The 26,889-nt window shown below is 33.6% G+C and overlaps 1 protein-coding gene across 4 annotated transcripts in view; it reads left to right on the top strand.

The window, feature by feature from the left end:
• GRID2 (glutamate ionotropic receptor delta type subunit 2) overlaps positions 1-26,889 on the top strand; it is a 1,921,766-nt gene that overhangs the window by 891,511 nt on the left and 1,003,366 nt on the right. For all 4 annotated transcript variants that reach the window (XM_074276291.1, XM_074276292.1, XM_074276293.1 and 1 more), the window contains exon 3: positions 14,454-14,738. In XM_074276291.1, the coding sequence (XP_074132392.1) occupies positions 14,454-14,738 (285 nt within the window). The remainder of the gene's footprint in view (positions 1-14,453; positions 14,739-26,889) is intronic.

Genomic DNA, 26,889 nt, shown 5'->3' on the forward strand with positions numbered 1-26,889 from the left:
AAATTCTCAACCTTTTCATTTTTTCCATATGAATTTTGTTGTTATTTTTTTCTAGGTCATTAAAATAGCTTCTTGGGAGTCTGATTGGTATAGCACTAAATGAATAGATTAGTTTGGGGAGTATTGTCATCTTTATTATATTTGCTCGACCTATCCATGAGTACTTACTCTCTTTCCAATTATTTAAATCTGATTTTATTTTTGTGCATGTGTTTTATAATTTTGCTCATATAATTCCTGACTTTTCTTTAGTAGATGGATTTCCAATTATTTTATGCTCTCAACAGTTGTTTGAATGTAATTTCTCTTTGTATCTCTTGCTGTTGGATTTTGTTGGTGATGTTTAAAAATGCTGAGTAGTTATGTGAATTCATTTTATATCCAACCACTTTGCTAAAGTTGTGAATTATGTCTAATACATTTTTATTAGAATCTCTGGGGTTCTCTAAGTATACCATCATATCATTTGCAGAGTGATAGTTTGATTTCCTAATTATCTTCTCTAATTTTTTAAATTGCTGTCTCGATTCTTATTCCTGAGGCTAACATTTCTAATACAATATTGAATAGTAATGGTGATTGTTGGCAACCTTGTTTCACTCCTGATCTTATGGAGAAAAGTTCTAGTTTATCCCCATTACATATGATGCTTACTGATGGCTTTAAATATATGCTCCAGTGTTGAGCGCTAGAACTGAGCAGATGCAAGGTAACATGATACTTGAGGCTAATTACCAATTAGACAATTTTCTTTTATCACAGGTTTGGAGGATGACCCTACTTAACTATTCTGTGCTGTATTGATAGGTGGGTGTGGATAAAGAAGGGGAAGTGAGATCAGTGGGTGGAATAGGAGGAAGAGAATGATTCATTCCCTTGGCTGTGGAGAGAGAGGAAGGAGGTGAAGATATTGCTAGATCTAATGGACTGACAGAGACCTCAAAAGACAAAGAATAAAGACTTTTGCTGATCCTGACTCCTGCTGATTCTAAGAGAGACAGGGTCTTAAAACTCCTGACTACTTTAAGGAATGATCCATTAATTCCTATACTCTTAGGTGTTTTTAGTAGGAATGGATGTTGTATTTTATCAAATGCTTTATCTGCATCTATTCAGATGACCATACGTTTTTTGTTAATTTGATTATTAATATGGTCAATTATACTAATAGTTTTCCTAAGATTAAACTAGCCCTGCATTCTTAGTATAAATCCTATTTGATCATGGGTATTATCCTGGGGATGATTTTCTGTAGTCTTTTTGCTAATATCTTATTTAAGATTTTAGCATCAATATTCATTAAGGAGATTGGTCTATATTTTTCTTTCTCAGTTTTCATGTACCTGGTTTAGGTATCAGTACCATGTCTGTGTCATAAAAAGAGTTTGGTAAGACTCTTTCATCCCCTATTTTTTCAAATAGTTTATATAACATTGGGGCTAATTGTTCTTTAAATGTTTGGTACAATTCACATGTAAATCTATCTGGTCCTGGGATTTTTTTCTTAGGATGTTGATTAATAACTTATGTTATTTCTTTTTCTGAAATGGAACTATTTAAGCAATTTACTTCCTCCTCTGTTAATCTGGGAAGCCTATATTTTTTGGAGGTAGTCATCCATTTCACTTAAGTTATCAAATATTTTTTTTACTTCTTTTTGCATATATCCAATTGAATTTTGAAATGAATTATTTTGCTCTATGGAATTTGTTTTCCATTTCACTAATTTTTTTTTCTACTGAGTTATTTTCTTTTTCCAATTCACCAGTCCTACTTTTTTGGGAATTTTTCATCTTTTTCAATTCACTTATCCTATTTTCCTGTGATTTTTTAACCTTTTCCAATTCACAAATTTAATTTCCCTGCACTTCCTGTGAATTCTTTGCCTTTTCCAATTCAAATTTCAGGACGTTGTTACTCTCTAGCATAGCTTCTTTTTTCTTTTCTTCATTTTTCTTCTAACTCTCTTTTGAGTTTTTTAATAGGCTATTCTAGGAGAGAGTTATTTGATGGGGGGACCAGGTAACATCCCCTTCTGCTGTTAGTCTCCTTGGAGTTGGAAACTTGCTCTTTTTCTGTATAGAAGCTGTAAATTGTTCTCTTCATTTTTTTAACTCATTTTAAAAAACCTATGGGGCTGTCTTCAGGGTAAGGGGGTTACTGGCTTCCTCTGCAGAGTAGGGATAGGTATGGAATGTAGCTGTCTTGTGGTCGGGCTGCAAAGATATGAGGGTGCTCTGGGAGAGAGTTCCCCCAACACTGGAAGTGATTCAGAGCTAGTTAGCACAGTTGGGCTATGGGAGTGCCCAGTGAAAAACCTCCCACTGTGTGGCCTAGTGACTGCCCTGAGGCTACAGGCTGAACAGCTAAAGTGTCACAACCCCAGGTCAACCCCCCCACTCCTGTGAGGCTGTGGATATTAGCAGCTGACCAGTGAATAGCCCCAGCACACTGACCAGAAATGTCTCTGTCCCAGGAAGCACAGTCACTGCTTTGGAAGTTTTGCTGCTGGGAAATTTCCACTGCTTCAGGTGGAGCCCCACACTGTGGAGATTAGAGGCTGCCCCGGGCTGTGTCTGCCTGCCTTGCAGATCCTTAACTGCCCCAAGGAAAAGCCCTGGACAGCAGAAAGTGTATGCACAGCAGTGCTGTGATCTATGCTTAGTCAGTTTCAATTTGGAATAGCTATAGGCAGTTTTTGGCGGTTTTGTTTTTAAAGTTGCTTGATTTCTCTGCTGATCTGCTGTTATGCAAGCAGAGTAGAGCAATCAGCCTATGCCAGAGTCCTCTGTCTCTGTAACTTTCTAACCCTAGAAGCCTCCCCAGGCAGTTCTGCATAATATGCCAGTCTTTAGTCTATCACTGTCTGCTGCTCGTCTTTTTCTCCACCCATCAGGACAGACCTTTTCTGGCAAAATTCCAGATTCTCTTCGGCTGGTAAGTTGTTGCATTTCTAATCTTCATGGTTTTTACCAGTCCAGTGTTATTTTTGAGGTTGAATTAAATAGTTGGTATTAAGGGTAAGAGAGATTAGAAATTTGTGTGTGTCTTCTCAGCCATCTTGGCTCTGCCCCCTCAATGAAGTTTTTTTAATATGTATTTGTGAACTATATGGTGTTTTTTTTTTAATTATACCATGTTCAATTCATTCATTTTCTATTTCTATATTTTATTTATGTAAGTTATATGTTTATGTATAAAATTTCTCTTGGTTATTGTTTTGGCTGGATCCCCCAAACTTTTGTATGTTATGTCTTTTGTTTCATTCTCTTTAATGAAATTGTTGATTGTTTCTATGAGTTGACTCATTTTTTTAACCAAATGTTTGAAAATCCTTTTTTCATTGCATATCCATTTTATGACTGTAGAATTGTAATCCAGAGAAATTGAGGCAAGATAAAGATTAGAGAGGTTTTCATATGATCATCTCAATAGATGCAGAAAAACTATTTGATAAAATCCAACATCCATTCCTACTAAAAATGCTTGAGAGCATAGGAGTAGATGGACTATTCCTTAGAATAGTCAGGAGCCTATATTTAAGACCATCAGTAAACATAATATGTAATGGAGATAACTGAAACCTTTTCTAGTAAGATCAGGAGTGAAACAAGGTTGTCCACTATCACCATTACTATTAATATTGTATTAGAAATGCTAGCCTCCACAACAAGTGTCGAGAAAGAGATTAAAGGAATAAGAGTAAGTAATGAGGAAATCAAACTGTCACTCTTTGCAGATGATATGATGGTATACTTAGAAAACCCCAGAGATTCTAATAAAAAGTTATTAGAAATAATTCACAACTTTAGCAAAGTTGCTGGGTACAAAATAAATCGACATAAATCCTCAGCATTTTTATACATCACTAACAAAATGCAACAGCAAGAGAAACAAAGATAAATTCCATTCCAAACAAATGTTGAGAGTATAAAATATTTGGGAATCCCTCTACCAAAGAAAAGTAAGGAATTATATGAGTAAAATTACAAAACACTTGCCACAAAAATAAAGTCAGATTTAAATAATTGGAAAGACATCCAGTGCTCTTGGATAGGCCGAACGAATATAATAAAGATGACAATACTCCCCAAACTAATCTATTTATTTAGTGCTATACCAATCAGACTCCCAAGAAACTATTTTAATGACCTAGAAAAAATAACAACAAAATTCATATGGAAGAATAAAAGGTCGAGAATCAAGGGAATTAATGGAAAAAAAGTCAGGTGGAGGTGGTCTAGGTGTACCTGATCTAAAGCTATCTTATAAAGCAGCAGTCTCCAAAACCACTTGGTATTGGCTAAGGAATAGACCAGTCAATCAGTGGAACAAATTAGATACAAAGGACAAAAAAGGGTACAACTATAGCAATCTAGTGTTTGATAAACCCAAAGATACCAACATTTGGGATAAAAATTCATTATTTGAAAAAACTCACTTCCAGTTGATCAATGATGGACAGAAACAACTATACCTAGAGAAGGAACACTGGGAATTGAATGTAAACTGTTAGCACTACTGTCTATCTATCCAGGTTACTTATACCTTCGGAATACAATACTTAATGTGCAACAAGAAAATTAGATTTATACACATATATTGTATATAGGTTATACTGTAACATGTGTAAAATGTATGGGATTGCCTGTCATCTACAGTAGGGAGTACAGGGAGGTAGGGGAATAATTTGGAAAAATGAATACAAGGGATAATGTTATAAAAAATACTCATGCATATATACTGCCAAAATTATAATTATAAAAATTAATAAAAAAGATTAGAGAGTTTTTAATATTTTATTTGAGAGGGAGAGATTGTGCTGGGGGCATATTGTCCCCCAGGGTTTTGTCTCCAAACATCCAGTAGCCAATGTGAGGTTCCCATGAAATATTTCTAACTATCTATCTCTAGATAGATAGATAGATAGATAGATAGATAGATAGATAGATAGATAGATAGATGTATACACATGGCTCTTAAGCTTTCAAGATAGATTCCAAGACAGGGGGGTGAAGTCCAGACTCTGGTGAGCATTGATAATTATTTAATCTTGCTATTGCAATGTTCTCTTGATTCTGTTCACTTCACTTGGCATTAGTGCATGTAAGTATCTTCAAGCCTCTCTGAAATCATCCTGCTGATCATTTCTTATAGAAATATAATATTCCATTACATTCATATACCATAACTTATTCAGTCATTCTCCAAGTGAAGGGTATCCACTCAGTTATCAATTCCTTGACATGAAAAAAAGGCTGCTACAAACATTTTTGTACAGGTTGGTCCTATCTGCTTTTTTATGATCTCTTTGGGATACAGGCCCAGTAAAGACACTGATGGATCAAAGTTTATGCACAGTTTAAAAGACCTTTGAGGATAGATCCATATTGTTCTCCAGTATGATTGTATCAGTTCACAACTCTGTTAACAATGTATTGGTATCACAGTTCTCCCACATATCCCCCAACATTCACCATTATCTTTCCCTGTCATGTTAGCTAATGTAGAGGTATTTAGTGGTATCTTAATGCTTTCTTAATTGCATTGCTCTGACGAATAACATTTAAGAGTATTTTTTCATATGACTAGAAATGGATTTAATTTCTTCATCTAAAATTTTTTCTTTGTATCTTTTGACCATTTATCAATTGAAGGATGGCTTGATTTCTTAGAAATTTGAGTCAATTCTCTACATATTTTAGAAATGTGAACTTTATCATAACTTTTGGATATAATTTTTCCCAATTTAGTGCTTACCTTCTAATCTTGTCTGCATTGATTTGGTTTGTGCAAAATTTTTTAACTTAATATAATCAAAATTATCTATTATGCATTTCGTAATGTACTCTAGTTCTTTGTTAGCCACAAATTCCTTCCTTCTCTGCAGATCTGAGAGGTAGACTATTCTTTGTTATTTTAATTTGCTTATAGTATCACTCTTTATGTCTAAATCATGAACCATTTTGACCTTATCTTGGTATAAGTGTGGGTCAGTAATTAGTTTCTGCCATACTGATTTCCAATTTTCCCAACAATTTTTGTGAAATAATGAGTTCTTATCCCAGAAGCTAGGATTATTGGTTTTATCAAACACTTTAGTCATCGACTATTATTTCTTGTAAACATAAACTATTCCCATTGATTTATTATTCTATTTCTGAGCTAGCACCAAATCATTTTGATAGTCTTTTATACTATACGTTTATGTCTAATATAGCCAGATCACCTTAATTTGGATTGTTTTTATTAATTCCCTTGAAACTCTTGACCTTTTGTTCTTCCAGATGAACTTTGTTATTATTTTTCTAGCTCTAAAATAATTTCTTAGGCATTTGGTGTGGAAGTGAGTAAGTAGTTTAATTTTGGTTGAATTGTCATTTTTATTATATTAGTTCAGTCTACCAATGAGCATTTGCAATTTTTCTAATTGGTTAGATATGATTTTATTTTTGTGGAAAGTATTTACAAATTGTGTTCATATAGTTCCTAATTTTTTCTTTGGTGGGTAAATTCCCAAATATAATATTATATACAGATGTTTTAAATGGAATTTCTCTTTTTATCTCTTGCTGCTGGACTTTGTTGGTAACATATAGAAATGCTGATAATTCATGTGGATTTATTTTGTAACCTACAAATTTGCCTAAGTTGTGAATTGTTTCTGGTAGTTTTTTAGTTGATTCTCTAGGATTTTCTAAGTATATCATCTCATCTGCAGAGTGATAATTTGGTTTTCTCATTACTTATTCTAATTCCTTTAATTTCTTTTTCTTTTCTTATTCCTATGGTTAATTTTTCTAATACAATAATGAATAATAATGGTGATCATGGGAAACCTTGTTTCACACCAGATCTTATTGGAAATGGTTTTAGTTTATTCCCATCACATATGATGTTTTTGATAGTTTTAAATATATGGTACTGATCATTTCAAGGAAAACCCCATTTGTTCCTATATTCTCTAGTGTTTTTAATGGGAATGGATGTTGAATTTTGTCAAATGCTTTTTTCTGTATCTGTTGAGATAATCATATGATTCCTCTTTGTTTGGTTATTGACATAATCAATTATGTTAATTGTTTTCCTAATATTGAACCAGCCCTGCATTCCTATTATAAATCCTACTTGGTCATGGCGTATTATCCAGGGGATGATTTTCTGTAATCTCTTTGCTAATATTTTATTTAAGATTTTTGCATCAATATTCATTAGCAAAATTGGTCTATAATTTTCTTTATCTGTTTGGAGAACCTGGTTAGGTATCAGTACCATATCTCTGTCATAAAAGGAATTTAGGAGGATGCCTTCTTCCCCTATTTTTCTAAATAGTTTGCTTAGATTTAGAAGTAATTGTTGTTTAAATGTTTGATAGAATTCACATGTAAATCCATCTGGTCCTAGAGATGTTTTTTCTTAGGGAGGTGATAAATAGCTTGTTCAATTTCTTTCTCTAAAATTAGACAATTTAAGTAATGTATTTCTTCCTTTGTTAGTCTGGGCAATCTATATTTTTGTAAGTATTCTTCCATTTCACTCAGATTATCAGATGTATTGGCATACAGTTAAGCAAAATAGCTTCTAATTATTGCTCCAATTTTCTCTCCATTGGAGGAACATTCACCCTTTTCATTTTTGATACTAATTATTTGATTTCGTTCTTTATTTTTTCCATAAAATTTACTAAAGTTTTATCTATTGTGTTGTTTTTTCATAAAACCAACTTTTAGTTTTGTTTAATTCAATAGTTTTCTTGCTCTCAATTTTATTTATTTCCCATTTTATTTTCAGAATTTCAAATTTAGTATGTGATTTGCAATTTCTAATTTATTTTTCTAGCTTTTTAATTGCATGCCCAATCCTTTGATCTTTTCTTTCTCTATTCTTTTTAAACTTTAAAAAAATTATTATTATAGCTTTTTATTGACAGGACATATGTAGGGGTAATTGTTCAACATTGACCCTTGCAAACACTTCTGTTCCAACTTTTCCCTTCTTTCACTCCACCCCCACCCCTAGATAACAGGCAGTCTCATACATGTTAAACATGTTAAAATATATATAAATACAATATATGTGTACATATTTATACAGTTCTCTTGTTGCAGAAGAAAAATCAAATTTAGAAAGGTAAAAATAACCTGGGAAGAAAAACAAAAATGCAAGCAAACAACAACAGAAAGGCTGTGAGCTCCAGTGTTCTTTTCCATTTTCCAGTGTTCTTTTGCTGGGTGTAGCTGGTTCTTTTCATCAGTGATCAATTGGATCAATTGGAATTGAATTATATCATCTTATTGCCGAAGATAGCCACTTTCATCAGAACTGATCCTCATATAGTATTGTTGTTTAAGTGTATAATGATCTCCTAGTTCTGCTTATTTCATGTAGCATCAGTTCGTGTAAGTCTCTCCAAGTCTCTCTGTATTGATCCTGCTGGTCATTTCTTATAGAAAAATAATGTTCCATAATATTCATATACTATGATTTACTCAGCCATTTTACTATTGATAGGCATCCATTCAATTTCTAGCCACTATGAAAAGGGCTGCCACAAACATTTTTGCACATACTGGCCCCTTTCCTTTCCTTAATATCTCTTTGGTATATAACCCTAGAAGTAATACTTCTTGATCAAAAAGTATGCACAGTTTGATAACTTTTGGACCATAGTTCCAAATTGCTCTCCAGAATGATTGGATCCATTCACAACTCCACCAACAATGCATCAGTGTTCCAGTTTTCCCACATCCTCTCCAACATTCATCATTATCTTTTTGTCATCTTAGCCAATCTGATAGGTGTGTAGTGGTATCACAGAGTTGTCTTAATTTGCATTTCTCTGATCAATAATGATTTGGAACACCTTTTCATATGAGTAGAAATAGTCTCAATTTCAACATCTGAAAATTGTCTGTTCATATCCTTTGACCATTTATATATTGGAGAATGTCTTGATTTCTTATAAATTAGAGTCATTTCTTTACATATTTTGGAAATGAAGCCTTTATGAGAACCTTTGACTGTAAAAATGTTTTCCCTGTTTCCCTTCTAATCTTGTCTGCATTAGTTTTGTTTGTACAAAAGCTTTTTAACTTGATACAATCAAATTTTTCTATTTTGTGATCAATAGTGATCTCTGGTTCTTCTTTAGACACAAATTCCTTCCTCTTCCACAAGGCTGAGAGGTAAAACTATTTTATGTTCTTCTAATTTATTTAAAATATCATTCTTTATGCCTAAATCATCAACCCATTTTGATGATTTTTTTGGTATACGATGTTATTTTAAATAGAATTTCTCTTTGTATCTCTTGCTGTTGGATTTTGTTAGTGATGTATAAAAGTGCTAAAGATTTATGTGGATGTATTTTGTATCCTGCAACTTTGCTAAAGTTGGATTATTTCTAATAACTTTTTAGTAGACTCTCTGGGGTTTTCTAACTATACAAAAATATTATCTGGAGAGTGATAATTTGGTTTCCTTATTACCTACTTTACTTCCTTTAATCTCTTTTTCAACTCATTGCCAAAGCTAGCATTTCTAATACAATATTGAATAGTAATGGTGATAGTGGGCAACCTTGTTTCTCTCCTGATTTTATTGGGAATGATTGCAGTTCATAACCAATACATATGATGCTTACTAATGGCTTTAAATAATTGGTACTGACTATTTTAAGGAATAGTCAATTTTTTTCTATACACTAGTGTTTTTAGGAGGAATGGGTTTTGGATTTTATGAAATGTTTTTTTCTTCATCTATTGAGATGATCATATGGCTTTTGTTAATTTGGTTATTGATATAGTCAATTATGTTAATAGTTTTCCTAATATTGAATCAGCCCTGAATTCCTGGCATAAATCCTACTTGGTCATGGTGTACTATCCTAGGGATGATTTTCTGTAATCATTTTGCTAGTATTTTATTTAAGATGCTTTCATCACAGTTCATTAGGGAAATTGGGGTATAATTTTATTTCTCTGTTTTTGTCCTACCTGATTTAAGTATCAGTACTGTGTGTGTGTCATAAAAAGAATCTGATAGGACTCCTTCATTCCCTATTTTTTCAAATTGTTTATATAGCATTGGAGTTAATTGTTCTCTAAATGTTTGATAGAATTCACATGTAAATCTCTCTGATCCTGAGTCTTTTTCTTAGGGAGTTGATTAATAGCGTGTAATTATTTTTCTAAAATGGGACTATTTAAGCAATTTGTTTCTTCCTCTATTAATTTGGACGAGGTATATTTTTAAGGTATTTATCCATTTCATTTAGTTATCAAATTTATTGGCACAAAATTGCACAAAGTAACTCCTAATTATTGTTCTAATTTCCTCTTCATTAGTGGTGAATTCTCCTTTTTTAATTTTTAAGATTAACAATTTGATTTTCCTCTTTCCTTTTTCTAATTACATTTGCCAAAGGTTTACCTATTTTCTTGTTTGTTTGTTTTTTCATAGAACCAACTCTTAGTTTTATTTATTAATCAATAGTTTTTTTTTTTTTTGCTTTAAATTTTATTGATCTCTCATTTTATTTTTAAGATTTCAAATTTAGTGTTTGATTGGGGGTTTTTAATTTGCTCTTTTTCTAGTTTTTTTTTTAGTTACAAGACCAATTCTTTTATTTTCTCTTTATTTTATGCAAGTAGGCATCTAGAGATATAAAATTCTCCCTTATTACCACTGAGATGTTAACTCTCTCATGATTACTTTCCATTTCATTTCTCATTTTTTTCTCCTTCCTTAATTTACCTTTTATTTTTATTAATATTTCCAAGAAGCCTATTTTGGCTTGAAACCAATTCATATCACTTTTTGAAATTTCCTCTGTGCACATTCTGTCTTTGCCTCAGTTTGTGTTTTAGTTTTAGTCTGCCCTGTCATTATTGTAGCTTTTTATGGTAATGGTTCTTTTCTGTTTCTTACTCAATTTCTTTCCTTTTCTTTTGATATTTTCTCTCTTTTTCACTTTTAAGGTGGAATTCTGCTCCTGGGGTAAAGATGGAGTTGCCCCAAGCTTCCTGTGCAATTCTGTTTAGCAGGGGATAGTTTTGCCTGCTCTTTTCAGAAAACAGTCTGGTTTCCCAGAGTTTGCCTTCTGAGCTGGGATTGGAAGCTACTCCACTGATTTGCTCTTCTACTGAGCCAGGACTGAGGGTCTTAGCTACTGATTAGCTGTGGTTAAAACCCTCTCACTGGCTTTCCCAGAGTCTATCTGAGCTGGGCTGAATACCCTTTTCACCCCAGTGAGACTGACCTTTCTTGAATTTTTTTCAGTCCCTCTTGAGCTGGGGAGTCATTTTATTATCAGACACTGTTCAGAGGCTTGATTTCATGAAGTTTTTGAGGGAAACTGGGAGAGCTTGAGCAGTTTCCTAACTTTATCCACTATCTTGGCTCCACTTCTGGAAGTGTCTTCTGCTTTTTGTTTTTAACGTCAGATGAACCATAATTGATTCTCTTCAAGTCTTTTATCTTTCCTCTGTAGGTAGCACTGTCCTTTAAATGGATTTCCTGTAAATAATATTTTGTAGGATTCTGGCTTTTAATCCAGTTTGCTGTCCCCCTTCTGTTTTATTGGAGATTTCATCCATTTACATTCACAGTAAAAATTACTATTTCCTGCCATCCTGTTTTTCCCCAAGTTATATTTCTTTCCTTTTCTCCTTTCCCTCCTCATTACTATTTTTCTTCTCACCACCATCTCCATCAATCTACCCTCCCCTTTTTCAGTCTCTCCCCCCTTTCTTTTCCCTTTCCCCTTCTATTTATATTCTCCCTTCTATTGCCTCTCCTTTCCCTTCCCATTTCTCCTCCTACTTCCCTCTAGGATGAGAAAAGTTTCAATATTAAACTAAATATATTTGATATATTCTCTTTGAGCCAACTATGATGAGATTAAGATTCACATGTTTATCCTCCTCCTTCTTTCCAGCTATAATAGGTCTTCATTGCCTCTTTATGTGATGTGATTTACCCCATTTTAACCTCCCTTTTCCCCTTCCTCCAATACAATCCCTTTTCCAAACATACCTTTTTTTTATATCATCATGGTAAAGTCAAATTATACTTATACTCTCTAAATATACCTCCAACAAAGATAGTTTTCAAGAGTGAAACATGTGATCTTCCCATACAGAGATGTAAACATTTTAACTTTTATTTCATTTTATTTTATTTTATTTTTATCTTTTTTTTTAAACATTTTAACTTTAAAAAAATGCATGTTTTTTTCTTCCCTTTTAATGTTTCTCTAGAGTTCTGGATCAAATTTTTTGTTTAACTCTGATCTTTTAATCAAAAATAAATGAAAAAATCCATATTTCATTGAATATCCATCTTTTTCCTTAATTTTGTTGAATAGTTAATTCTTGGCTACAGTCCAAGTTCTTTTACCTTCTGGGATATTATGTTCCTGGCCATTCTATCCTTTAAAGTGGAAGATGCTAGGTCTTTAGTCATACTGATTGTGGCTCCTTAATATTTGAATTGTTTCTTTCTGGCTGGCTGCTTGCAATATATTCTCATTTATGCGATAATTCTGGAATTTGCCTATAATATTCTTGGGAGTTTTCATTTTGGTGATGATAGGTGTATTCATTTGAAGGTTTATTTTACCCTCTGATTCTAGGATATCAGAACAGTTTTCCATGATGAGTTTTTGAAAGATGTTGTCTAGGCTCTTTTTTTCATTGTGGTTTTCAAGTAGTCCAATAATTTTTAGATTGTTTCTCTTGGATCTATTTTCCAATAAGTTTTTATATTTTCTTTTCTTTTTTTCTTTCTTTTTCTTTCTTCTTTTCTTTTTGGTTTTGTTTGACTATTCTTGATGTCTTATTGAGTCATTTGCTTCCAGTTATTAAATTCTAATTTTTAGTGAATTATTTTCTTCATGTAGCTCTTTTATCTCCTTTTGCATTTGGCCAAATGAGTTGTTTTGTGCATTTTTTTCATTTCAGAAATTCTGTTTTTCAAGGATTTGTTTTGTTTTTCTACTTCATAAAAAAATATCTCTTAAGAGTTATTTTCTTCAGACAATTTCTGTGTTTCCTTTTTCAGGGCTCTCATTTCCTTTTTGCATATTTTTTCTAAGTATCTTTTAAGGTACTTCTTGAATTCTTCCAACAGCCCATGTTACTTAAAATACTTAACTATTTTCTTGCCCAATTGGTAGTACTCTGTACATCTCCTAGAGCAGTAAGAAGCAAAGCAAAAAGCAAGAGAGAAAGAGAGAGAGAGAGAGAAGAGAGAGAGAGAGAGAGAGAGAGAGAGAGAGAGAGAGAGAGAGAGAGAGAGAGAGAGAGAGAGAGAGAGAGAGAGAGACTTTTTTAGCTCTGCCCCACCTGCTGTATTCTCTGGGGCTATGGGCACCAACTCTTTGCTTGCTTTTCTCCTAATATTTCCTTGTCTGGCTGCCAAGTTAAAATCTTTCCTCTTTTTAAAACTTGTGAGATTCTTTAATCCATTGTATTCAGTTAGTTGTTCTCCTACTAACTTCCACATCTCAGATACTCCAGGGTATCTGAGAACTCAGTTATCTGCTTCTGAGTTACGTACAAACCTTGCTTCTCTGTTAACCTAACTAAACATGCTTCATTCTTCTCTTGGAGGGGAGGCTTTTTTCTTAGTATTTGCTTCATTTTAGTTGAAAAACAAAAGTGACTAGTTTAGCCTTTATGATTCTTTCCACTTGCTTATTTTTATACTTACCCTATTCCGGATAATAGGGACTTTTCCACTGAACTCAGCTGATTTGTGCCCTGCTTTGCAATGCCATATATTTCTAGGGCCCCATGTTGGGTGCCAAATGTTATGTTCTGCTTTTTAGAGCCCCCAAGTTGGGGTGACAAAACATACCATGCTTTCTAGAACCCACATGCCAGAGTGATTCAAATATACCACCTTAATGGAGAAGTGATAAAGTGGGATTCCTGAGGATCGTGGAAATATAGAATCTGTTTATTCCAAGGACTTTCCCCTTTTTATACCCTCATACCCTTGTGTAACAAAAACACTGGGCATGTGACAAATCTATACTGTACACATGGGACCACATAAAACAACTTGCTATTCTATGTAGTTTGCCACTTGGTATCACTCTGTTTCAATCACAACACAGGTTATCACCACCCCCTGACTTCTCAGGAGTGCTGAGAGCTATTAGGTGAGATGAGGAGACAAACCAAACATTGTTAGCAAGTTCCCTCTGGGCTCAAGGGTCTTATATCTCACCCAGAGTTCTCCCACTCTCTGTGACCCTCTACAGTGACCAAAATCTTAGATCATCTTCTATAAACTGTTTCCTCCCCCTACACATTTTATATTTCATTACTTTATATTGCTTTTTCAACTTATCTGTTTTTCACCTTTTTGTCTACAATGGAAATATTTTAAGAAAACAGAATTTGAAAAACCTATGTCATTCTGAATATGACTGTGTTTCTTTACAGCCTGTGACCTCATGAATCAAGGCATCTTGGCCCTTGTCAGCTCCATTGGCTGTACATCAGCTGGATCACTTCAATCTTTGGCAGATGCCATGCACATCCCTCACCTCTTTATTCAACGTTCAACAGCTGGAACACCAAGAAGTGGCTGTGGACTCACCCGAAGCAACAGAAATGATGACTATACACTCTCTATCCGTCCACCTGTGTATCTTAATGATGTTATTTTAAGAGTGGTCACAGAATATGCCTGGCAGAAATTCATCATTTTCTATGATAATGATTATGGTAAGTCTCCCATTTCTTTATGAAAAATATACCTTTTTCTAGAATTTTTTGTTTTTGTGTCACCATTTGTAAAGCTATTTCTGGTTTACTTACTGCCCAACTAAGAAAAATCCATGCATATCTAAATAAAACATCACATTTATGATTACATTTTTATTAAATTTATTTGAGTAAGAAAGTCTCAAAACAAATGCAAACAACTCATGATCTAATTGATCAATGTTTTCTAATAAAAATATAATTGTTACTTCTTGATATTCTCCTCATTTGTCTCCTTTCCCCGTCATCCCACTTTTTAAAAATATAAGTGATAAATTACTATTATAGAGGGGCAAATAAGATTTTAAATGCTTGAAAATATAATTAGAACTATTATTTAGCATGACATTTGAAGAAAAAAATATTTTTTTAACTTTTGAGTCTTTTCATATCTACTGTATTTAATTTATTTGTTTGCTATTATCATTCTTGCTTTTGGATTCAGCTGAATTCTATGGGCATTTAGACAGAGACAGAACAATTTACCTGAATTTAAATTTCCCGTAGAAGCCCCAAGTTTTTTTCTAGATTTAACAGAATGTGAAGAAATACATATGTGCCCCAATACTCTGAATAGTCTTTTAACACAGAAGAAAGAAATAATATGTATTCAATTCAAACAGAATTCATTAGGCACATACCATCTGTCTGGTAGTACACAAGATGTTAGGGCTACAAAAGACAAAAAAAAAATAAGCCCTATCCTATTATTATTATATTCTACTGAGGATGGGGTGGGGAGTGACAGTCTGAACTCAGAAAAATAAAAGCTAACCAAATAAAAACAGGCCTTACCAATTTATCAAAAATCTGAAATGGGATGGGATACTTGACCTTATAAGGGATTTTAAGGAGCAAAGATAAAAAGGGAAAATAAATTAGACAAAAGAATAGCTTGTACAAAGGCAGGAAAGAAGGAAATTGAATGCCATACATAAGAAATATGTAAGCAGCTTATTTTTCTAGAAGACAGAATTTATAAAAAGGCAACAGGCAATCATTCAAGAAAAGTTGATTGAAACAAGTTGTGATGAGCTTTAAAGCACACAGAGGAAAGTTATGTTCCTAGAAATGTACTTTAGATAAAAAATTGGCCCCTAGTTGGAGAATGAATGGAGAAAGGGCAAGCTGGAGATAAGGAAATCAATTAAGAACTAAGGGAATTGATTTGATACCAGAATGAGTGAAGAAAGATGATTAGTGAAGGATGACTCATAGGCTGCCAACTTGGGTAACCTAAAAGGATGACGGTACTTGACAGAAATAGGGCAGTACAGGAACATTATGTGTACATTTTGGAATACTATATTTGAGATTACTATTAGATATCCAGATGAAGATATCAGTAGGTAATGGAGCTCAAGATAAAGAGAAAAACTGAATATATATCTCCAAAAGTCATCTGCATAGAAGGAATTCCCTTGTAAAGCAAAGGAGGAAAATAGGGAATTTGGAGAATAAAAGGGAAAAGGGAGCATGTGAAAATTTATTTAATTTTCTCAGTTAAGTATGAAGTGAGATAGATCCTATTATGAGAGGCAAAGGCAGGAAGGACATAGAAGATTTGAAACAGATTGTGTGGGAAGTATCATAATCAATCCAGAAAAAAATAGTTGCCCTGCAGTATTGAAGGAAAAGTTGGGGTTAGATGAGCTAAATGATCATCACCAGAATAGTATGCTTCCCTCTAGCAGCTCTTTAGCCAATACAACAGCCAATAAACAATAAACAATAAACGATGGAAAATCAAGTTGAATGGGGAAACTGAGTATTGATGTTTGGAAAGGGTTGAGTAGGGATAGATAAAAAAAATTCTAAGGTAGATTCTATTTGGTAAATTTTAAATGAATTACTTCTTGGTTGCAAAGGAAAGAAAATGAAGTCTGATCAGGATGATGAGGTGGGAAAATGGAAGAGTATCGTAACTGCAAATATTTTTTTTTTTGTAGTTTTCAAGTTTTCCTGTGTTTTATATATATATATATATATATATATATATATATATATATATATCATTTCTGAAAGTTCGATCTAAGAGAGACTAAAACAAAACCCAAACTTAATTTAGTTAACCCTTTGATCCTAAGGGCAAAGGAATGCAGTGTTTTTTAATTTTTTTTTATTTTAATAGTTTTTATTTACCAGATATATGCATGGGTTGTTTTGCTCTGTGGAATTTTTTTCCATTTCACTAAATTTGTTTTTTTAGTGAGTTATTTTATTTTTCCAATCCACAAATCCCACTTTCTTGGGAATTCTTTACTTTTCCAATTCACATATTTCAGGAAGTTGTTTACCTTTTCTAATTCAAATTTCAGGACATTGTTATTCGCTTGCATAGCTTCTCTTTCCTTTCCCCAATTTTCTTCTAATTCGATTTTTAGATTTTTAATAGTCTCTTCTAGGAGAGCGTTATTTCTGATATTGTCTGGAAGCTGTCTGCTGTTAGTCTCCTCAAGGTTAGAAACTCGCTCTTTTTCTGCATAGAAGCTATAGATCATTTTCTTCATTTTTTTTACTCATTTTTTAAAAAGCCTTCTGGGTCTTCCTTCAATACAAGGAGGTAAACAGCTTCCTCTATAGAGCAAGGATGGGTATATCTGTCCTCTCAATGGACTGTGAAAAATGGTGGAGCTGCGGGAGGACTCTGGTAAGAGCTCCACAGGGAAGTGAGTAGGCCTGGGTATCATGGGCTGGGCTGTGTAAGTGCCCTGAGAGGAGCCCTGCTGTGAGGATTAGTGACCACCTTGGGGCTAGAGGTTAAGGAGCAAAGGTATCACTACCCCCCCACAAACACCCACTTTGAGTATTAGCAGTCGCATTGGAAGTGTCTCTGCTTGGGGAGCACAATCAAGCTGGTGAAATTCCACTACTCCAGGCCAAGCTCCTCACTGTGTAGATAAGAGTCTGCCCTGGGCTGTGCCCCTGCTGTGTGTGACTGTCCCCCAACAAGAGCTCCTTGCTGCAGAATGCCTTGAAGAGCTGTGTTATGGTCTGTGCTCAGTCACTTCTGGTCCTGGGTGGGCGCAGTCAGATCCTCTCAGGCTTTGGCATCCCTCAGAGTACCCACTACCCTAGGTTCCAACTTCTCTGCTGGTCCACTACTCCACCACCAAAGCAAAGCAGTCAGGCTATGGCAGCGAGCTCTATGTAAACCTTCCAATCACAGAGGCTACCCAACTTCCATTTCTATCCCTGCTCTGCACTGGTCTACTCCCACCACCTCAGGTTAAACCTTTTCTGGTGATATTCCTGATTCTCTTCCGCTGGTAAGTTGTACTTCCAAATTTCGTGGGTTTTACCAGTCAAGCATTATTTTTGAGGCTGAAGTTAATAGTTGGTAGAAAGGGAATGAGAGAGCTTAAAAAGTTCCGTGTGGCTTCTCCACCATTTTGGCTCTGCCATGAATGCACTCTTGATCAAATAAGTTTGATTTATTTTAATTGTCCTAGTCAGTTTCTATTGTTTGGGCACTACAGAGCTATTTGGACATAAACAGTAATCAACTTTCAAAAACAAAATTAATTTGGTTCCTTTTAAAAAGATTTAGATTGTAGTAATTGTCAGACTATTCAGTTCAGATTGATCTTGTTGTATCTCTAGAGATAGAGCTCTTTGTGGGACATTGAGCAAATCACACATCTTTACTGAGGTTTGGATAAGGTATATAGAGTTATTTACTTACAAAAGAAAGAATGACATAGGGTTAATTTTACACATGACAATGTGTAATAATTAATTTTTATTTCATGTAATGGATGTGTCCTGATATAGTGAAGTGATAGATTAGGAGTGCAGATGTAATATTCTAGAATGAGCGTACTCTTCATACTCAGGATAGATAGGCCTAAGAATATTGGACAATATTCTTGGCATTTGTAATGAATAAGAATCAGAGAAAGAATTGCCTTTTGTGGAACAGTTCATTTTACTTAGCCAAAAAAAAATTAACAAAAGACTATTTACTTTTCATAAACAACTCAGTATTATACAAAATTATGGGGGATAGTTACATAAAAGACCTGAATCCAAAAGTGTCATAGACAGAATTAGGCACTAACAGATTGACAGAATTTTGCAGGTGATGATTGGAAACTCCGGTGGCTTCTCACCCAGTCTAAGAAAAATTAAATTTGTACTTGGCCTTAAATATTCAAAGGGTGATATGCGGTTTGACCACGACACTGCCATTAAATTTGATCAGTAACACTTCAACTAAAAGTCGATGTCATTCTCTTTTGTTTTATCTGTGGAAGGAAATCTTGTGTTCATGTTATTTAATTTTCACATTACTAATGATTCATAGGAGAGTCACAGTGAAGTTTAAATGAATAAAATGTACAATAAAAATGATTGGCTCATATGTGTAATTATAAAATGAAGTAAATTTAGTTTTGAATTTAACCTGAAATGAGACTATATTACTAGGCATTAGCTATTTGTCCATGAAAACCAACATGGTACATGCTCTTCTGTGTTTAAATTTACTTCAGATCAAATTAAACATTCCCTTTTAAATAGCTGGGGGGAGGACTCTTTATGCACTCCAATTTTTTTTTTAGAGAATTTTACAATAGAAATTCAACAATATCTCAAATATTAAAGCAAATATTAAAGACAACTACAATTGATTAATTTGTGTAACTCTTTTCCCATTACCCACAAAAAATACACGTCTGCCATGAACTCCTTAGTAACTAGTTAGGAAGTTAGGAAGTTTGCACGCTTTACAATCTGGACTTTTTTTTTTTTTTTTTTTTTTTTTTTTGTTATCACAGGCAGTACTTGTATTGGTTAGTAATAATATCAATATGTGACTAAACTGTTCAGACAACTCAAATGTAGGATCTGAGATTTTAGAGCTGAAAGAGACCTTAATGGTCATTTAGTATAAAATCTTCATTTTTTACATATTCAGAAACATTTAGATGTATTTGAATATTGTTTCCTTAAGCCTTTTTTTTTTCTGCTGTTACTCTTTTAAAGAAACAAATAAGAAAAGATGATCTTGATCATTATGAGGACTTTTTAAGTTTAAAAATTATCACATCTTTTCATTCTAATAATGAATTTACTTTTGACTTGAAATTCAATTTATGAATATAAAATTGCTTTTGTGATATCATTAAATTATTTCCAGTAGTATTCTTCTTTAATAAAAGAAAATTTGCCTTTGGTATTTACAATAAACCTTGTTACCATGAAAATGGTCTGGATTAAAAAAAAAACAAAAACAAAACATCAAGGTATCCAAATATATTGCATTTTGAGAGGGTCTTCTCTTTACATATTCATTTATCAATGTTAAGTTCAACTATAAGGAATTTGATGTGACTTTTCTCTTGGCCATTAGGAATTAATTTTCTTTGGAAGAGTAATTGAGCACTATTTGTATAGAGTATCACATAGACTGCTGGGGTAGAACCATGCTGATATGTTGAAGTATTGATGAAACATTCTGCTTCTAAAGCATCTTTCATATTTTTAAAGTTTCCTTAGGCTGCTACATCCATTAGAAAGTAACTTTATCCAAAGTAATTAATTATGATTAAGGCCACCGTAAAGAAAAAAAAATCTGCTCTAATCTCAGTAAAAGGCAGCTAGGTTGTACAGGGTATAGAGTGTTGGGGCTTAAAGTCAGGAAAATGTATCTTCCTGAGGTCAAATCTGGCCTCAAACACTTAGCTGCATGACCCTGAGCAAGTCTCTTAACCTTATTTGTAAAATGAATCAGAGAAGGAAATGACAAATCACTCCAGTATCTTTGCCAAGAAAACTCAAAATGGGGTCATAAAGAATTGGTCATGACTGAAAGGATTGAACAAAAAAAAATCTCAATAAGTAATGAAATTAAGAATTGTTGATATGATTGAAATGAGTTGCAATAGAAAGAACACCACATCTAGAATCAGAGGACCTGACTTTGCATTTCTGCTTTTGTGACCTACTTTGAGTTATGAAAGTCATTTAAGGACTCTAGGCTTATGCTATATACATGAAAATCATCTCCCTAGTTCTCTATTACTTTCTATGTCTCTTTCCTTCCTAAAAGCAATCTTTGAAATACCATCTAAACTAGGTCTCTCCATTCAAATCCTCTGCAATTTGGCTTCTGAACTCATCACTATACTGAACTTCTTATTCTAAAGTGACTAGTCCTCTCAGTGCCCTACATGGAATTGGGAAAACTTGAGTTCAAATCTAACCTCAGATACTTAACGTCTGTTTGCCTCAGTTTCTTTATTTGTAAAATTAGAATAATAGAATTTACCTCAAAGCATAAATGCCATAATTGTAAAGTGCTTTGCAAAATATAAGATGTTTTGTAAATTATTATTATTGACTACTATCTATTTAATGTTTTGACTGATTGAAAACTCAAATTCAATATGCACAGAATAGTTCTCTATACCACCACCAATCTACCATTTATTCAAACTTATCTATTACTATTTGCTGGGTAGTAATAATTTTTTTTGAGGCATAAGACTTCAATAGAGATTTCATATTTATTGTTTTACATTCTTTCTGTGACCAAGCAAAAATAGATATTCCCTTCCTACACTTTCCCCACTAACAAAGGGTCTACCCCACTCCTGACACCTTTCCCTGGCAGAGAGAAAAAAAATGAATTTGCCTTTGGTATTATTGCTAAACCTTAGTCCCCTCAGTAATATGACATATACCCAAGGTCAGGGACAGCTTGACAGGCCCCTTTCTTCTTCCCTCTAACACAGATACTTTGGTTCCTAAAGACAGATCAAAAGTTGAAGACCCAGAACTTGGTGCCACTTGGGGAAAGAAAGCAGTTTAAGATTGGAAGTCTACTTCTGTGGGTAGTCAATAGGAATTCTGAGAACTCTTGCAGATCCCTTGGATCTTTGTATCCCCAACTCTATAGCTAAAGGGCATCTGACACAATCTCTCATCCCCAAGGAGACAAATGGGGCAAAAGTACCCAAGAGAAGGTGAATAAAGATGTTTGCAGGTTTATAATCCTGATGACATCTTGGATTTTTCTCTCTTGCACTATACATATACATAAGATATGTGGGCATGCATATACACATATACACACATGCCTCAAAGTTAAAGATCTAGTAACTGATTGAATATGCATGTATATCTATATTTTATCTAATCAGTTCTAAATTTTTAAATTTCTGTTTTCATCTCTTCTACATATCACTTTCTTTCTACTCTCACAGGTACAACCTTAGTTCATGATCATCATTTCTCACCTGAACTCTTGCAGTAATCTTCAAATTATTCTCCTTGCCTCACATCTCTTTTTACTTCAATCTATCATTCAAAGAGCTGCCATAGACAGTTTTATGAAGGGAAAAATCTAACCATATCTCTATCTTTTGAACTCAGTTAACTTCAGAGCCTCTATCAACTTAAACATTTGGCATTTCAATTTATTTTTTTTAATTTTTAATTATAGTTTTTATTTACCATATATATGCATGGGTAATTTTACAGCATTGACAATTGCCAAACCTTTTGTTCCAATTTTTCCTTTCCTTGCCTCCACCCTCTCCCCCAGATGGCAGGTTGACCAATACATTTTAAATATGCTAACTTATAAATTAAATACAATATATGTATACATATATAACAAACAGTTATTTTGCTGTACAAAAAGAATTGGACTTTGAAAAAGTGTACAATTACCCTGTGAAGGAAATCAAAAATGCAGGCAGACAAAAATAGAGGGATTGGGGATTCTATGTAGTGGTTCATAGTCATCTCCCAGAGTTCTTTTGCTGGGTGTAACTGGTTTAATTCATTACTGCTCTATTGGAACTGATTTGGTTCATCTCATTGTTGAAGATGGCCATGGCCAGAAGAATTGATCATCATATAGTATTGTTGTTGCCATATATAATGATCTCTTGGTTCTGCTCATTTCACTTAGCATCAATTCATGTATGTCTCTCCAGGCCTCTCTGAAATATCCTATTGGTCATTTCTTGCAGAATATTCATAGTCCATAACATTCCATATACCATATTTCTTTTGCAACAGGTTCTTACTGGTCACCTTGCTGTCAATTGATGGGCATCCATTCAATTTCTAGTTTCTAGCCACTATAAAAAGGGTTGCCACAAACTTTTTTTGCATATGTGGATCCCTTTCCCTCCTTTACAATCTTCTTGGGATAGAAAAGCACAGAAGTAACACTGCTGGGTCAAAGGGTATGCACAATTTGGTAACTTTTGAGCATAGTTCCAAATTGCTCTCCAGAATGCTTGGATTTCGTTTACAATTCCACTAAGAATATATCAGTGTCCCAGTCTTCCCACATCCTTCCCACATTCATCATTATATTTTCCTGTCATCTTAGCCAATCTGAGAGGTGTGTAATGGTATCTCAGAGTTGCCTTAATTTTCATTTCTCTGATCAATGGTGATTTGGAGCACCTTTTCATTTGACTAGAAATAGTTTCAATTTCTTCATCTGAAAATTTTCTAACCACTCATCAATTGGAGGATGGCTTGATTTCTTATAAATTTGAGTCAATTCTGAGATTATTTTTTTTAAAGAGGTAATGAAATAGGGAAGCAGTGTGGGTCAGAAACAGTTATGTCTGAAATGAACAATTTCCATTAAAGTCTCACCTTATCCAAGGGTCATTAGGAGAGCATTAATCAAAAAAGAAACAGGAATCATTGAAAAAAAAACAAGTTAAATTTATTTAATACAGAAATAAACTCACAAATTCATACACATGAATAAGAAAAGAAACTTGGTGATTCTCTAGGATAAGTTTTCTTTCTTTTAGGGAAAGAAATGTTTGCGGCGCTCTTTTTTTAGTGGTTAGAAACTGGAAAATGAATGGATGCCCATCAATTGGAGAATGGTTGGGTAAATTATGTATGTGAATGTTATGGAATATTATTGCTCTGTAAGAAATGACCAGCAGGATGAATACAGGGAGGCTTGGAAAGACTTACATGAACTGATGCTGAGTGAAATGAGCAGAACCAGGAGATCACTATACACTTCAACAACAATACTGTATGAAGATATATTCTAATTGAAGTGGATATCTTCAACATAAAGAAGATCCAATTCAGTTCCAGTTGATCAATGATGGACAGAAACAGCTACACCCAGAGAAGGAACAATGGGGAATGAGTATAAAATGTTTGCACTATTGTCTTTCTACCTAGGTTACTTATACCTTCGGAATCCAATTCTTACTGTGCAACAAGAAATTTGATTTTACACACATATATTGTATCTAGGATACACTGTACCACATTTAATATGTATAGGATTGCCTGTTATCTAAGGGAGGGAGTAAAGGGAGGGAGAGGAAAATTTGGAAAAGTGAATACAAGGTATACTATTGTTAAAAAAAATTACCCATGCATATGTACTGTCAAAAAATTATAATTATAAAACTAATTAAAAATTTAAAAAAAAAAAAGTTTTCTTTCTTTTTTTCTCTCTTTTTTCTTTATTTTTAGAGATGATCTAATGTCCACAGGGACAGAGTTTCATGATATGAAAATGTTTGATGGACAGAAGGAACTGAATTCAGCCTAGTTCCTTTAAATAACAATTAGAACTCCTTTGCACCTCATCATGGTGCACTTATAATGAATTAATATTTCTGGGAATAAAATTTCAGACAAGGTAATATTCCATGTAAGATATTTTAAATAAGGAAATAAGGAAAAGATAAGCACATGTATAGAGAGGCAGAATTTGGAAAGGCTTTCTTTACCTAGAAGGAATTATTATATTATATTATATTATATTATATTATATTATATTATATTATATTATATTATATTATATTATATTATATTATATTATATTGTATTATATTATATATTATGTAAAGTTCTTGAATTGTGAGGGTCTGGTCATCAGGCGCCAAATTGTGAAGGTCCGGGCTGGCCCCTCTGAAGGGCTCAGAATAAGTCCTTGTCAGGATAAGCAAAAGTCCTTGCCCCACATTGAGCACCAATATGTAAAGTTCCTGAATTGTGAGGGTCCGGTTGTCTACTCAATTATAATCCTTCTCTGGGAGTAGATCTGTAAAATATTTTCCTTTGTGCACAGGTTTCTTGGTAGCTCTGAATCTCCTCCAGCTTTTGTCCTTCCCCAAATCAGACTGGTCTCTTTTCAACCTGCCTGGTGTCACAACTCTATCCCAGAGTCGATTCTCTCAGACTCAATGCTGCGCTTCTTTTATCCTCCCAGAGAATAGGCATGTGAGAACTCAATGGGGCGTGGGGAAATACTTCCACCAATGAACTTGCTCCTCTTATAATTGCAAAGGTGTAAAATCCCTTTAAAGGCCTGAACCAAAGGTCTGACTTGTAACTGTCCAGACAACCTGAGTTCTCACCTTGTAATCCTAACATCATTATATAATTATTAGATTAGATTAGATTAGATTTCTACCATGTGCCAGACATTATGTTAAACATGTTACAAATATTATCAAATTTGATGCTTACCACAATGCTGGTAGGTAGGTAACATTATTGTATTCATTTTCCTCTTTTAAAAGGGACCCAGGTATGCAAAAATGTTTGTGGTAGCCCTTGTTGAAGTGTCAAGAAACTGGAAACTGAATGGATGCTCATAAATTGGAGAATAGCTGAATAAATGATAGTATGTGGATGTTAATGGATATTACTGTTCAATGAGAAGTGATCAGCAACATGATTTTAGAGAGGCCAGGAGAGACTTACATGAATTGATGCTAAGTGAAGTGAGTAGAACAAGATCACTGTACATGGCAACAATAGGATTATACTATGATCAATTCTGATGGACGTAGCTCTCTTCAACAATGAGATGATTTAGACCATTTCCAATTGTTTAGTGAGGAAGAGAGCCATCTACACCCAGAGAGAGGACTGTGAGAACTTAGTGTGGTTCACAACATAGCATCTTCACTCTTTTTCTTGTTGTTTGCTTGCATTTTCTTTTTATTCTCATTTTATTTTCTCCTTTGATTTGATTTTTCTTGTACATCAAGAAAATTGTATAAATTTGTATGCATAAAAATAAAAGATACTCTATTATATGTCCAAAGAAAAAATAAAAAATGAGACAAATGAAGTTTAAGTATCTTGTCCACATAAAACCACCATGGCTCTGACACTGATTTTGAGCTCATCTTCTTAAGTCAGGAAGTCTCATTTTCTTAAATTCAAATGTAAGCTATGTGACCCTGGGCAATTCACTTCATTCCAATTGTTTCAGTTTTCTCATCTGTAAAAATGAACTAGAGAAGGAAATGTCATTCAACTCCAATAGCTTTGCTAAGAAAACCAAAAATGGAGTCATGAGCAGCAGAATATGACTGAACATGACTGAACAACAAGAGCATATAACGAAACTGATTCACAGAAAGATTAAATAACTTGTCCAGAATCACACAGTTAGGAAATGTCTAAGGCTGAATTTGACTTCAAGTCTCATAAATGCATCTAGCTGCTTAAAAGATCTATCTATGATCCCATCAATGTGCATATTCCTTTTATTGGGATAAAACATCTGTCCTAGAAATCCTGTGGAATTCTCTTCTATATTATCCCATAAATTATATTTTTGTAGAGTTTACCCAATGTCTTCAAAGCCTATTAATATTCATGGTACATAGATAAGTGGTTCTGGTATATTCAAAATTTATTTATAATAGTAGAGTCAGTTTAGTCAACTTATTGTTTAAGAAAAATAATAGAGGATGTGAAGCTACTGGAAAGCAAATAATAATGGAAAATAATTTCTAAGCCAAATTAGAAGACTTTTTATTCTCTCATTGACTTTAAGACACAATATTCTATCAGTTAAAATACTTATTCAGACTGAACTTCCTTCTATTGTAAGTGACAGGAATCTTCTGAGACAATATGATTTGGCCCCAAGATTCTGGTGCTTTTTCAATTGTTGGATTTCAACAAAACTCAAAGTGAGGGATTTATAGATCATAGAATCTCTTTGTTCTTTCTTAATATTTGAAATGTTTCTATAATGCTTTCTTCCTTGATAGCTCTACAAAGAAATATTTCAAAGGTTTCAAAGATCTGCTATTAAGACAGGTGTAAAATATTTATTTGTTGTAAAAAATAACTTGTG

Source organism: Sminthopsis crassicaudata, chromosome 6 (assembly GCF_048593235.1).
Source record: "Sminthopsis crassicaudata isolate SCR6 chromosome 6, ASM4859323v1, whole genome shotgun sequence".
NCBI lineage: Eukaryota > Metazoa > Chordata > Mammalia > Dasyuromorphia > Dasyuridae > Sminthopsis > Sminthopsis crassicaudata.